The sequence below is a fragment of the Staurois parvus genome, unplaced genomic scaffold (genome assembly GCF_062004578.1).
Source record: "Staurois parvus isolate SC_StPar_1 unplaced genomic scaffold, SC_StPar_1.0 ptg000562l, whole genome shotgun sequence".
In the NCBI taxonomy this organism is placed as follows: domain Eukaryota; kingdom Metazoa; phylum Chordata; class Amphibia; order Anura; family Ranidae; genus Staurois; species Staurois parvus.
In genome coordinates this window covers 13,094,955-13,108,544 of record NW_028318358.1, presented here as the reverse complement: position 1 = coordinate 13,108,544, position 13,590 = coordinate 13,094,955, and the positions used below count along the sequence as shown (strand labels likewise).

The 13,590-nt window shown below is 43.1% G+C and overlaps 1 protein-coding gene across 1 annotated transcript in view; it reads left to right on the top strand.

The window, feature by feature from the left end:
* Positions 1-6,752, top strand: part of LOC149450859 (hydroperoxide isomerase ALOXE3-like) — a 56,306-nt gene extending 49,554 nt beyond the window's left edge. Inside the window, exons 12-14 of the mRNA XM_089691359.1 lie at positions 1,955-2,055; positions 5,998-6,168; positions 6,353-6,752. Coding sequence (XP_089547485.1) covers positions 1,955-2,055; positions 5,998-6,168; positions 6,353-6,532 — 452 coding nt within the window. The 3' untranslated portion in view covers positions 6,533-6,752. The remainder of the gene's footprint in view (positions 1-1,954; positions 2,056-5,997; positions 6,169-6,352) is intronic.
* Positions 6,753-13,590: the final 6,838 nt, after the last annotated feature.

Below are 13,590 nucleotides of genomic sequence, written 5' to 3'. Positions count from 1 at the left end.
TGCCAAAACTTTTTTTGGTTTTGGATTAAGCAAGGATTAAAACACCCTGACAAGTGTTTGTGTTGTGTTTTTTTTTTTTTTTTTTTTTTTTTTTTTTTTTTTTTTTTTGCCTCCGTATCCATCTGAGATTTTTCTTTCTGTCCCTAAAGAGAAGAGCACCCCCTTCATACAGTCGTGTTCACTGAAACTTACCCTCACCTCTTGTTCTTGTGACAATTTTGGATATACTCTCACTTTCTGTCTCAGTAACAATGATCACCAGGACAAACAAAAAGGGAGAATCTTTTTAGCAGGGACACAGCAATAAAACCTTGGCAGAGGTTCTAAGGCTACTCATAGATGGGTCATGTTTTGATCAGCCAGCAGGCTGTTCTAGGGGGGAAAAAAAGAATGGATTCCCCCTTCCACAGAAGTAAGGTGGATGTCTGCATCCTCCACTCTGTGCTATTGTAATCTGACAGCGTAGACTTCTCCCTTGTCAGAATACACTGAACAGCACTGATCAAATTAAAAATTTCCAGCATTCCTCTGACAGAAGTTGATCGTTACATCAACTGCTGTTAAGTGTGCCATAGATGGATCAAAATTCAGTCGGTCCCTACTGAACCAGCCAAATTTCACTCCATCTATGGGCAGCTTGACTATTCACATTTTGCCATTGCACACGCTAAATTGTCATCTAAATGTCTCCTTGCCTCTCCTGCCACTGCATACTGCTCTTGGGAGCAAAAAGCAACAATCAATATGTTCAGTTGTTGGGATCATGTGAGCTACCTTCTCTGGCCTTCTCTCCTTGCTTCCATGGGTAAATGAAGATTGGGGCAATCAAAAGGGAAGGAAGTATACATTGCAATAAAGTGGTTGTAAAGGTTGAAGGTTTTTACCTTCATGCATTCTTCAGTATGCAGCTCTCCCCCAGCCCCCCTAATGCTCACCTGAGCCCGATCTCAATCCAGCGATGGGCACAAGAGCAGTGGCTCTCCCAGGTCTCTCTCCTCATTGGCTCAGACACAGCAGCAGGAGCCATTGGCTCCCTCTGTTCCCAATCACAGCTAGTGAGGGGGCAGGGCTGACCTATGCTCTCTCTTATGGACACAGAGGGGCTTGTGAGCAAGCATGCATGAGTGCCCCCATAGCAACTGGCTTGCTGGGTGGCATTCAACGGGGGGGGGGGGGTGGCGGCCAGTAGCACCAGCAGGGGACCCAAGAAAAGGAGGATCAGGGCTGCTCCATGCAAAACTATTGCACAGAACAGGTAAGTATAACATGTTTATTTTAAAACAAATTACCTCTACAGTCACTTTAAAGTGTGTGCCTGACTGACTTCCTGAATTACGGTTCCAATATACCAGTCTCTCAACCTTTTTAGCACAGAGGAACCCCTGCCAATTATATCTACAGTTCATGGTACTGTATATTAGTGTGATGGTCATGGGAAGAATAATCCTCACATTGGTGTTCATTGGAAAGATTCCCCTCTTACAATCATTGTTGTCAGTGGTTGCTTACCTGAGAAGCAGAAATTGCTCATTGTTCAAGGAACCCCTGGCAACCTCAGAGGAACCCTGATTGAGAAAGTCTGCTATAGACAGTATTGACCAGTCTACTGAAATTGAGTGGGTTATGCAGCAGTCTGTGGGGCATCTTCAGACATTCCTTTGTGACTGTTCTGGGAGGGTTAACCAAATCAAGTTAGAAAACCTTTATTATAAATGCTATTATTTCCCCTGAGATGTTGGTGTTCACTATTCCTTGTGCCATTGCCTAAACAGGAACAACTGTTTGCAGGCATAGGATTTTCCTCTAAATGGAAATGCTGTAGAAACTATTGAAAGCTTGTCAGATCATGCATGCACATGTATATAAAATGTGCCATAGACTTCCGAGAACAATTACATGTTAAATTGGCAGAGGAAATCACTTTCTACTAAAACGTGGTTCTCTTTTATGACAGAAGTCCCATCTTTCTTGGCAACCAAAGATTCTGTTATCAAATACCTGACAATGGTGATCTTCAGATGTTCTGCTCAGCATGCAGCTGTCAATACTGCTCAGGTGAGTATAATAGTACTGGTACTCTCCTTAACCACTTGCCTACCAGGCACTTATACCCCCTTCCTTACCAGGCCAATTTTCAGCTTTCAGCGCTGCCGCACTTTGACAATTGCGCGGTCATGCAACATTGTACCCATATGAAATTTTGATCATTTTTTTCTCACAAATAGAGCTTTCTTTTGGTGGTATTTAATCGCCACTGGGCGCTTTACTTTTTGCGCTATAAATTAAAAAAAGTGAAAAATTTTATAAAAAATAATAAACTTTTTTTTTTTCAAAATTTTTTGCAAACAGGTATTTTTTCTCCTTCACTGATTTGCGTTGAGGCGGGACTGATGGGCGCTGATAGGTGGCACTGATGGGCACTGATAGGCAGCACTAAAGGGCACTGATAGGCAGTACTAATGAGGTGGCACGGATAGGCGGCACTGATATGCAGCACTGATAGGCGGCACTGATGGGTGCTGATAGACGGCACTGACTGGCATCACTTCTGGGCACTGACTGGCACAACCCCTGGGCACTGCTGGGCGGCACTGCTGGGCCCTGATCATCGGTGCCCTGATCATCGGTGCCCTGATCATCGGTGCCCTGATCATCGGTGCCCTGATCATCGGTGCCCTGATCATCGGTGCCCTGATCATCGGTGCCGATCCCCGCTCTGACAACTGCCGGTTCTCGGCAGTACTTTCCTCACGATCTGACAGCGTGAGGAAAGTGCAGCCGAGAACCGGCACTTGCATTTCCCTGTGATCAGCGTGTCATTGGACACCGCTGATCACGTGGTAAAAGGCCGGTGTGATCGGCCTTTCACCACATCACGTGATCAGCTGTGTCCGTAGGACACAGCGATCATGGAGATCGCCGGGTGCGCGCCCCCTGGGGTGCGCAGGAGAGCGCGTTCTGGGAGGACGTCATATGACGTCCACTCAGAACTGGCCGGCCGCGGTGAAGCCGTCATTCGGCTATGCGCGGTCGGCAAGAGGTTAAGTACCGGTGATTCTGGGTTGGTAATTAATTTGCCTACACAATAAGTTTAGCAAGTTACAAGCATTTGGAGGCGGCATGCTGAGGGGTTCTGAGGCAATCTGGGGGGGGGGGGGGTAAAGATATGCAAAGGGGTATGACGTTATATGGCTGTTACAGAACCACACCCATTTTAAATGCCCCACCCCCAGTTAAGATACATGCTCTGCCTACAATGGCTGACAGGACACTTGGCAAACAAAAAGGGGTCCCTGAAAACTTTTTGGGAAAGTTGACCTGTATGCAGGATGGGGGCCACTGCGGAGCATGTGAAAGGGTCCCACTGTGTGTTCTTTTTAATAAAGGACTTGTCAAAAATGTTTTTATATACTTTTCACACTTTCTTAGAGTAGGGTTAATACGTACCTCATACTCATTCAAATATGGGGGGGGGACTGGGATCTGGGGGCCAACTTGTTAAGGGAGCATCCAGATTCTGAGAATTCACCCCCCCTGCATCCCAACAACCACCAGGGCTGTGGGGAAGAGGCCCTTATCCTCATCAACATGGAAACAAGGTGCCTGGGGAGGGGGGGTAGACCATCTTCCCCAAAGCACTCTTCCATTTTGAGGGCATGTGGCCTGGTTCAGAGGGAGGCACTCATCCCCTTCCTTTCCCCTTCCTTTCCTGGCCTGCTGGGCTGCATCCTTGGATAAGGGTCTTGGGATTTTGAAGAGGACCCCACGCTTTTTTTTTTTTTTTTCATTTCTTTTTGAGCAAAATTGCGAAAACTCAAACTGCAAAATTTTGAATCAAGTTGAAGAGAAAAAATATCCAAAAACTAAAAAAATAAACAAATCCCAAAAAACAAATCTTCACTTAATGAATGTAAATGAAACAAATTTTCCAGCGTGCACATGTCTACCTCAAACGTACTCTTCTCATGTCCCCTGCCAGCACTCCTACCTCCTCCCTTTGAAGTGCCCCCATAGCAAGCCGCTTGCTGGGGATGCACTTGTGTGGGCTCGATACAGATCTGCACTGCCTGCGTCTATAGACAACATAGCCCCACCCCCTACATAGGATTTGACAGTGGCCTCCTGCTTCCTCCGCAAAGCCTGTGAGAATAGGGAGAGAGGACAGAACTGCTGCTGACAGGTACAGCACTGGACTGAGTTAGAACTCCAATACAGGGAATGCATTATGGATATAAATTCTAGTGTATGTTTCCTCAAACTCATTAGAACTTAACTGGAAAAGTTCCTTGGGTAAGCTACAGTTGAATGTGACTAACAGCTACTAGCTATACCATGACCTGGGTAAAGGAGAGCCTTCACAGACACTTTATGCATATTTGCTTTGGGACATTGACCCAAAACATTTACCCAAAAAATAATTCTGGAAATGTTAGTTGCCTGGCTGTCACTTTGTTTCAACACATTTACTAGGGGCAAATGGTGCACTTTGCAAGTGCACTTGCATCCATGTTCCCCAGAGCTTAGTGAATGTGGTGAAGCTTTACTTTGTTAACCATTTGCCGACCGCATATAGCCAAATGACGGCTTCACCGTGACCAGCTAGTTCTGGGAGGATGTCATGACGTCCTCCCAGAACGTGCCCTCACGGGGGCACGCACCCAGCAATCTCTGTGAACGCTGTGTCCTACGGACATAGCTGGTCACGTGATGTGGTAAAAGGCCAATCACAGCAGCCTTTTACAACGTGATCAGCTGTGTCCAATGACACTGCAGATCACTTTTAAATGCAGTTGCCGGGTTTCTGCTGCACTTTCCTCACACTGTCGCAGCATGAGTAAAGTACTTCCGAGAACCAGCAATTGTTAGAGGAAGGATCGGTACTGATCATCAGGGCACTGATGATCAGAGCCCTGATGATCAGTGCTGCCTATCAGTGCAGCCTCATCAATGCACATCAGTGAAGGAGAAAAATTACCTGTTTGCAAAATTTTATAATAGAAAGACTTTTTTTTTCAAAATTTAAATAAATCTAATAAACACCCAGCGGTGAGTAAATACCACCAAAAGAGCTCTATTTGTGTGAAAAATTATAAAAATGTAATATGGGTATAGCGTTGCATGACTGCGCAATTGTCATTCAAAGTGCTACAGCACTGAAAGGTGAAAATTGGCTTGGGACCGAAGGGGGTACAAGTGCCTGGTAGGTAAGTGGTTAAGAATACCCAATCTGGTACATGGAAAAAAAAACAAACCTCACTGCATTTTGCTTGCACATAATTGGATGATGGAAACCAGCAGCGCTTCACCACATTCACTAAGCTCTGGGGAGACTATCACTTTGCACGTGCAGTTGCACTCAGTTTGCCTTGAGTAAATCCAACCCTTCAAGACTCTGCGTCCTTAATAACTGATGGCTCGTCAGCGTGATTACACACCCTCTTCCCGACAACCCAGGGGACCGCACATCGTTTTTAAACCTTTTTTGGCATGGGGTTCCCCTTACCCTTAAAATCTGTTCCAGACCCAAAGGGCTTACTATGAAATGGGGGGGGACCCCACGTGCAGTTATTAATTTTTTTTTTTTAATGCTGGCATTCTTTTGTTGACATTCAGCTGTAAGTGGGGAATACCGCTGACAGCTGGTGAGTCATCGGTTAAGGATAAGGCAGCCACCCGCTCCTTAACCTGCTATTCACAGATAAACACTGGCACAAAAACTGAAACACGCCGGCAAAAAATGCTGCGATTGAGTGCTTTTTATCCAATGTTTTTTTTTTAAGCTCCTAGTGTGCATGGAGCCTCAGTCACTTTCTTAGAATATGTGCAGATAGGGACTCCTCACTATCCTTCTTATAATTGGCTTCAATACGTTTTGATCAATTCACCAATAACAAAGGGTCAGGCAACATTCATAAACAATGGCAACTCCCATGTTTAGTGTACAGGTTGTGGAATCCTAACCTATGTTTTTTTTATTTGTGTTTGCCTCCTCTGCAGTTTGACTTCTATTCCTGGATGCCTAATGGCCCCACCACCATGAAAAGCCCCCCACCCAGCGCCAAAGGTGTCACTACAATGGAGACTATTTTGGAGGCATTGCCGGATGTAAGCAGTACAACCGGTGGCATAAATTCTGTGTGGGTTCTCAGCAATGAGCCCATGGATAAGGTGAGTGCCTGGAAGTAGTGGGAAGTAATACACAAATATGCCCTGGGCCTAAAAACTGTATAACTATGTCAAATAGAACCTGACAATCAAATGCATTTCCAGGGTCTGCTACAGCATGTGGTCATTATTTAATACTGAACAGATGAATTAAAAGAAAATCATAGCAAGGTCTCCTTTTTTACAGAGGCGTCTAGGATATTACCCTGATGAACGTTTTACAGAGAAGACCCCACAAGAGTTCATTAAGAAGTTCCAGTATCAACTGTCTGAGATCTCCAAATGCATCCAGGAGAGAAACAAGACTATGCATCTTCCCTATATCTATCTGGATCCAAGTGAGATAGGAAACAGTGTCTCCATTTAATAGTAATGATGGATATACTGGCTGATTTTGCTCTTCAGTTTTTTCAGTGCTTTGTATTTTTGCTATGATACTGTAACACATGGACAGTAAATTAAGAGAATGTGAACAAAATCTTTACAGAAATAAAGGCTTTCTCAGGGAATATCTTTATGTAAATTTACCATCTCTTTGCTGTTTTGTTAAAATGGTCCATTAATCAATCAATATAAAGCTATATTAAAAATCCTGCCAAGATGAATACAAAAAAGGATTAGATGCTTTACTTTTCCAAAGAAAATCATGTTTTGGGTTCACTCAAGTACTGCTTTCATAAAGGAGCTTAAGCATCAGTTTAGGTTGGTTAATCCTTTTCAGCAGGGATTTGGCTTTAGTTAAAGTGGTAGTAAACTCTTTATACTTTTACCTACAAGATTATAATAAAGCTTACCTGTAGGTAAAATGAATCTCCTAAATGTGCACTGTTTAGGAGATATTCACTCTTTTGAGAGTTGGGGCATGCACTCTGGAGGAACGGCATACCCGTGCCGTTCCTTCAGAGCACTGCCGTGGCCCGGGATGCATATGCTAGCCACCGTCGTTTGGCCAGTCAGACGGCCAGAGCTCATGACCTTGGAAAGAAGACCGGATGAAGATGAAAGCCTCTGCAGTGGTGACAGATTACTGCTGGAGAGCTTTGTTTTAAGGAAAGTCCTTCATAATGTACTAGTATACAGTACCTTGCAGGGGATTTTTTGGGGTTTTTAAGCTTCAGTTTACTACTACTTTAAGATGTGGTGTTGGGAAGAGAGTCTTCCAGTACTGCTGCTATTTTCTGTTTAGAATAAGGGTGGTGGTAGGGCAAACTGGGCTGCCTTTTTAGTGCTCTAATTAGTGTATTCATACCCCTTGAAACTTTCTACATTATGTCATGTTAAAATCCCAATAAAATACATTTACATTTTTGGTTGTATGTGCTAGACCAACACAAAGTGGCACATAATTGTGAAGTGGAAGAAAATGGTTTTCAAAAATGTTTTACAAATGTGAAAAGTGTGGTGTGCATTTGTATTCAGCCCCCCTGAGTCAATACTTTATAGAACCACCTCTGGCTGCAATTACAGCTGCAAGTACTTTTGGGTATGTCTCTACCAGTTTTGCACATTTAGTGACATTTTTGCCCATTCTTTGCAAAATAGCTCAAGCTCTGTCAGATTGGATGGAGAGTCTGTGAACAGCAATTTTCAAATATAACCACAGATTCTCAATTGGATTTAGATCTGGACTTTGACTGGCCCATGCTAACATGAATATGCTTTGATAACCCTAAAAATACATCCAGAGCTACTATGGAATGGTTTAGAATTGTTTGTCCTGCTGGAAGTCTCAGAAGAAAATCTGTTAATCTGCAAGACTTGAGACTAAGATTTCCCTGTATTTGGCTGCATCCATCTTCCCATCAACTCTGACCAACTTTTCGCAAACTGCAAATGGGATTTCTTACAGGCTTCTTTCAACAAAGGCTTTCTTCTTGCCACTCTACAAATCTGGCCTTTATGGAAGAGTGCACGACTAATAGTTGTCCTGGGAACAGATTAGACTGGAACTGCAGAGATCCACAGCTCAGGTGGGATAAAGTTACCATGGGCCTCTTGGCTGCTTCTCTCCTTGGCAGTCCACCTAAACTGACAGGCTGGGCATGTCTTGGTAGTTTTGCAGTTTTGCCATACTCTTTCCATTTTCGGATGATGGATTGAACAGTGCTCTGTGAGATGTTCAAAGCTTGGGATTTTTTTTTTTTGTAAACTAACCCTGCTTTAAACTTCTCCACAAATTTATCCCTGACCTGTCTGGTGTGTTCCTTGACCTTCATGATGCGGTTTGTTCACTAATATCCTCTAACAAACCTCAGTGCTTCACAGAACAGCTGTATTTATACTGAGATTAAGTTACACGCAGGTGGACTCTATTTACTCATTAGGTGACTTTTGACAGCAATTGGTTTCACTAGGTTTTAGTTAGGGGTATCAGTGTAAAGGGGGCTGAATACAAATGCACGCCACACTTTTCAGATTTGAAAACTATTATTTTCCTTCCACTTCACAAATATTTGCCACTTTATTGGGATTTTATGTGATAAACCAACACAAACATTTACATGTTTGGTTGTAACATGACAAAATGTGGACGATTTCAAGGTGTATGAATACATTTTCAAGACATTGTACCTGTTCATAGCCCAGTTAAAGACTAATGTATTGCTACCCCCAAAGGAGCTGCTGGTTTTGGGCTCAGTAATCAGTCTAGGGGTTTTGGTATTTTATTGGGTAATGATGAACTTAGATGGGGAGGAGTACATGGGATACCCCAAACTGTAGAACCTTGTACAGGAAAAACAGTGGACTTGTTAAGTCTCTGGCTCTGTGTGAAGATGCAAGTTGTATGGCACAGCTATGGGTGGAGTAGTAGTACAAAAAAAGCAGTCTTTGCTAAAAAGGAGTGGTGACACATCACCTGGCTGTCCTGCACCACACCTGGCTGCTCCGGTCCCCTGATTGAGAAATGGTGTGCCACTGGCTGTCTTGCACTACACTGGGCTATACTTGGTCCAGACTCATGAGGTTTTGTACTTCACTGTCTCTTCTCCTTTCAGTGATGGCTGGTTTAGTACTCGCTCCCAATTTGGAGCTCTTGGACTCCAGATCTATTACTGCCTCCTCCACTTTTGGCTCATTCTGACTCTCTGGCTTAGCTGTCGGGTTATTAGGTAGAGCTAGCTGAGACCTTTAAGCTGGTCTGGTCTCCCGAGGCTCTCCTCTTCCTCTCTCTGCTGCAGTGGCAGTCCCAGCACAGGGGTTCCTTCCAGATGCCTGTAACCTAGCAGCTTGGGGAGTCCAGAGTTCAAAGTATTAAGAGCTTATGGCTTGTCTCCCCAGTTATTAGTGGAAGTCATAGATTTTCAAGCTGCTAGCCCTGTTCTCCCCCCCTGTCTGGAGTGTTCCAGAACACAGTGGGAGGAGGTAATAGGCCAGCAATATCTGAAGCGCTGCACAGCCTCAACACAATTAACCCCTGCACCTCTGCCTAAAGAGGAATAAAACTGAATTTGCTTAACACTCAGCAACCTAGGAGGGTGCGTAAATACTGTACAAGCACTGACATACCTTTGCTGTTTCTAGTTCTCTCCCCAGCATTATACCAGGCTGCATGCTCTGATAAGGGTCTGGTATGGATTTGAAAGTGGGGGAGGTGCCATTTTTCTTTATTTTGGAGTGGGGTTCCCCTCAAAATCCATGCTAGACTCAATGCGCCTGGTATGGATCAGGAGGGGCCTCCAGGCTGTTTTTTTCTTTAATTATAACTGCTGGCAATGCTTTTGTTTACATTCAGCTGATAAGCCTTCAGTTTAGGACATGGGCATCCAGAGGTTTTATTAAGGCTCCTAGTGTACATGGAGCCTTAATGCAAAACTAGTTTCTCAAGGCAATTGTTTCTCCTTTCAATCTATTGTGTCACTTAAGCTTAGTACTCATGAAGAGAATATTGGACAAATGATCACCTGTTATTTTTTTGCATGCTAGTCTGGTATCAAAAATGAATAGGTTAACAGCGTTACGAAAACTTCCCACAAAGATGTTACAGTACATAGTTAATCTGGTTGAAAAAAAAGACAAGTCCATCCAGTTCAACCATTTATAAAAAAAGTTATAATCCTACACCCACAGTTGATCCAGAGGGCAAAAAAACCCAGCAAAGTATGATCCAATTTTGCTTCTTCAGGGGAAAAAATGCCTTCCTGATCCCCTGAGAGGCAATCGGATATTCCCTGGATCAACTGTACCTCTAAATGTTAGATACAGAATATAACTGGATACTAAGAGAATCCAGGCCTTTTTTAAAGCAATTCACTGAGCTGGCCACAACCAACTCTTGAGGGAGTCTATTCCACATTTTTACAGCTCTAACAGTGAAGAAACCTTTCTGTGTTTTGGAGATGAAATTTATTTTCCTCCAGATGTAAAGAGTGCCCCTTTTGTCCTCTGTGATCACCTCCAGGGTACCTCTCCACCCACTTCACTATATGAACCACTGATGTATTTATACATGTTGGTCATATCCCCCCTTAATCTCCTCTTCTCAATAGAGAATAAATTCAGTTCCTCTAATCTTTCTGAATAGCTGAGCTCCTCCCTGCTTATCAATTTGGTTGCCCTTCTCTGTAATTTCTCTAGTTCCCCAATGTTCTTTTTGTGAACTGGTGCCCAAACCTGAACTGCATATTCCAGATGTCTCACTAATTTGTACAGGGGTAATATGATATCTCTCTGCGGTTTCCAAAGCCAGCAAAATTTTCTCATGTATTAAAAGGTATAGACTCCAGCTTGGCATTGCATGCCATTAGTAAATGTGTGATCTACCAGAACTCCCAAATCCTTCTCCACCATTCATTCCCCAGTTGTACCCCCCCCCCCCCACTATGTATGATGTATGCATGACCTTACATTTATCAACATTAATTGTGCAACTATGTGGCAAATGAGGTTTAAACAGTGCATTGAGGTTGGCTTGTAAATTGGAGACATCCTGTAACGATGTTATTCCACTGCACAGCTTGTGTGGGTTTCCTCTGGGTACTCTGGTTTCCTCCCACACTCCAAAGACATGCTGGTAGGTTAATTGGATCCTGTATAAATTGGCTCTTGTATATGAATGTGAGTGAGGGACCTTAGATTGTACGCCCCTTGAGGGTTAGGGCTGACGTGAACGTACAATATATATATATATATATATATATATATATATAAAGCGCTGCGTAAATTGACGGCGCTATATAAGTACCTTAAATAAGAGAAGACGTCACAAGAACAAATACAGAGGGTTCACCACAAGGGGCAAACCATTCATAAGCCTAAAGAATAGAAGAGCCAGATTAGACTTTGTCAAAAAACATCTAAAAAGCCAGACCAGTTCTGGAAAAGCATTCTTTGGACAGATGAAACTAAGATTAATCTGTACCAGATTGGCGGGTAGAAAAGTGTGGAGAAGGCTTGAAACAGCTCATGGTCCAAAGCACACACTGTCATCTGTAAAACATGGTGAAGGCAGTGTGATGGCATGGGCATGCATGTCTTCCAGTGGCACTGGGTCGATGATGTGACAGAAGCAGTTATTAGAGATATACTGTCAGCTCAGATTCAGCCAAATGCAGCAAAGTTGATTGGACAGTGCTTCATAATACAGATGGATAGTGATTCAAAACACACTGGAAAACCAACCTAGGGGTTTTTGAAGAAAACGGTGGAATATTCTGCAATGCCTGCGTCAGCCACCTGATCTCAACCCAATTGTGTATGTAATTCACTTGCTGAAGGCCAAACTAAAGGCAGAAAGTCCCACAAAGAACAACTGAAGACAGCTGCAGTTAGAGCCTGGCTAACCATCGGAAAGGAGGAAACCCAGTCTTTGCCTGACGTCTGGAACCCATGGACCTTACCAGTCATTGGCAGTAAAAGATTCTCAACAAAATATTAAAAATGAATATTTTATTTATGATTATATTAGTCCAATTAACTTACATTTGAGCCCCTGAAAATGGAGGAACTGTGTATAAAAATGGTTGTAGTTCTTAAAATTTGTACTTGATATTTATGTTCAAACCCCTGAATTAAAGCTGAAAGTCTGCACTTTCAATTAATTTGGATTGTTTAATTTTAATTTATTCTGGTGGCAGACAGCTAAAAGTATGAAAATTGTGCCTGTGTCCAAATATATATGGACTGTATAATAAAGTCAAGTATGGGTCTATTTTTTCAATTATTCTTTGCAACTAGACTTAGCTAACTTGTGATGTTGTCCTGGTGGGCTGTCCCTCCATTTATCCCAAGATTCTGAGTTTTTATTTTTTGGTATATTGACATGGGCGCACCTTAGTCATTATATTGTCCCCCTTAGTCTGAGACCTACACTTACTTGCCACTTTATTAAGTACAACTTGCTAGTGGCAAGAAAATATCCCTCACACCATTACACCACCACCACCCTGAACCATTGATACAATGCAGGATGGATCAATGCTTTCATGTTGTTTACGTCAAATTCTTAGCCCACCATCTGAATCTCGCAGCAACCAGTCTGCTCATTCTCCTCTGACATCAACAAGGCATTTTTGTCCACACAACTGCTGCTCACTGGATATTTTTTTCTTTTTCGGACCATTCTCTGTAAACCCTAGAGGTGGTTGTGCGTGAAAATCCCAGTACATTAGCAGTTTTTTAAATATTTGAATGTAGCATGGTTGTTGGTGCCAGATGGGCTGGTCTAAAGTCACTTAAATCCCCTTTTTCCCCCTTCTGATGCTTGGTTTGAACTTCAGCAAATTGTCTTCACCACATCTAGATGCCTAAATTAATTGAGTTGCTGCTATGTGATTGGCCGATTAACAATTTGTCACCAAGCAATTGAACAGGGGCACCTAATAAAGTGGCCCTTGAGTGTATATCTCTGTTGGATGTTGGGAGGTGTTGGTGTGTGCATGTTCCTCTCCTTCCCCCAGTTCTCTCCTGCCCCATTCTTCTCTTTTCCCAGTTTGAACCTTTCTTCCATGGGGTTGATCATGATTATGCAATTTGTTTTAGGATTTTTACTTTGGCATTATGTAATATGTTATTAATATATAAAAATGATGCAGCGCTAACAATAATAAACTAAATATGATAGCAAATAACCCAAATCCACCGGGGGATATGGAAACAGGCAAAACCCTTAACAGGTAGATAATAGTGGCTTAGTGCAAAATACAGTGTCCATAGTTCATATCTTTTAAAACGTGCAGGTGAGTCACAGCACACTCCAAACGTGATCCAAGGCAGTCTGGCTGCAATGGCCTCTCACCTCCACTCTATGACCCCACAGGGCCACAAAGCATATTGCAGATCACCTCTGGGTCCCTCCAACCAGTAGCTCCTCAAAGAGAAATGGCATGGGCGGACATCACATGAATATGAATAACCTCCAGCCGGACCAGCGGACATACAGAATGTACCCTCCTCAGATGTCAGAAAGCTCGTATGCTCATAAATGAG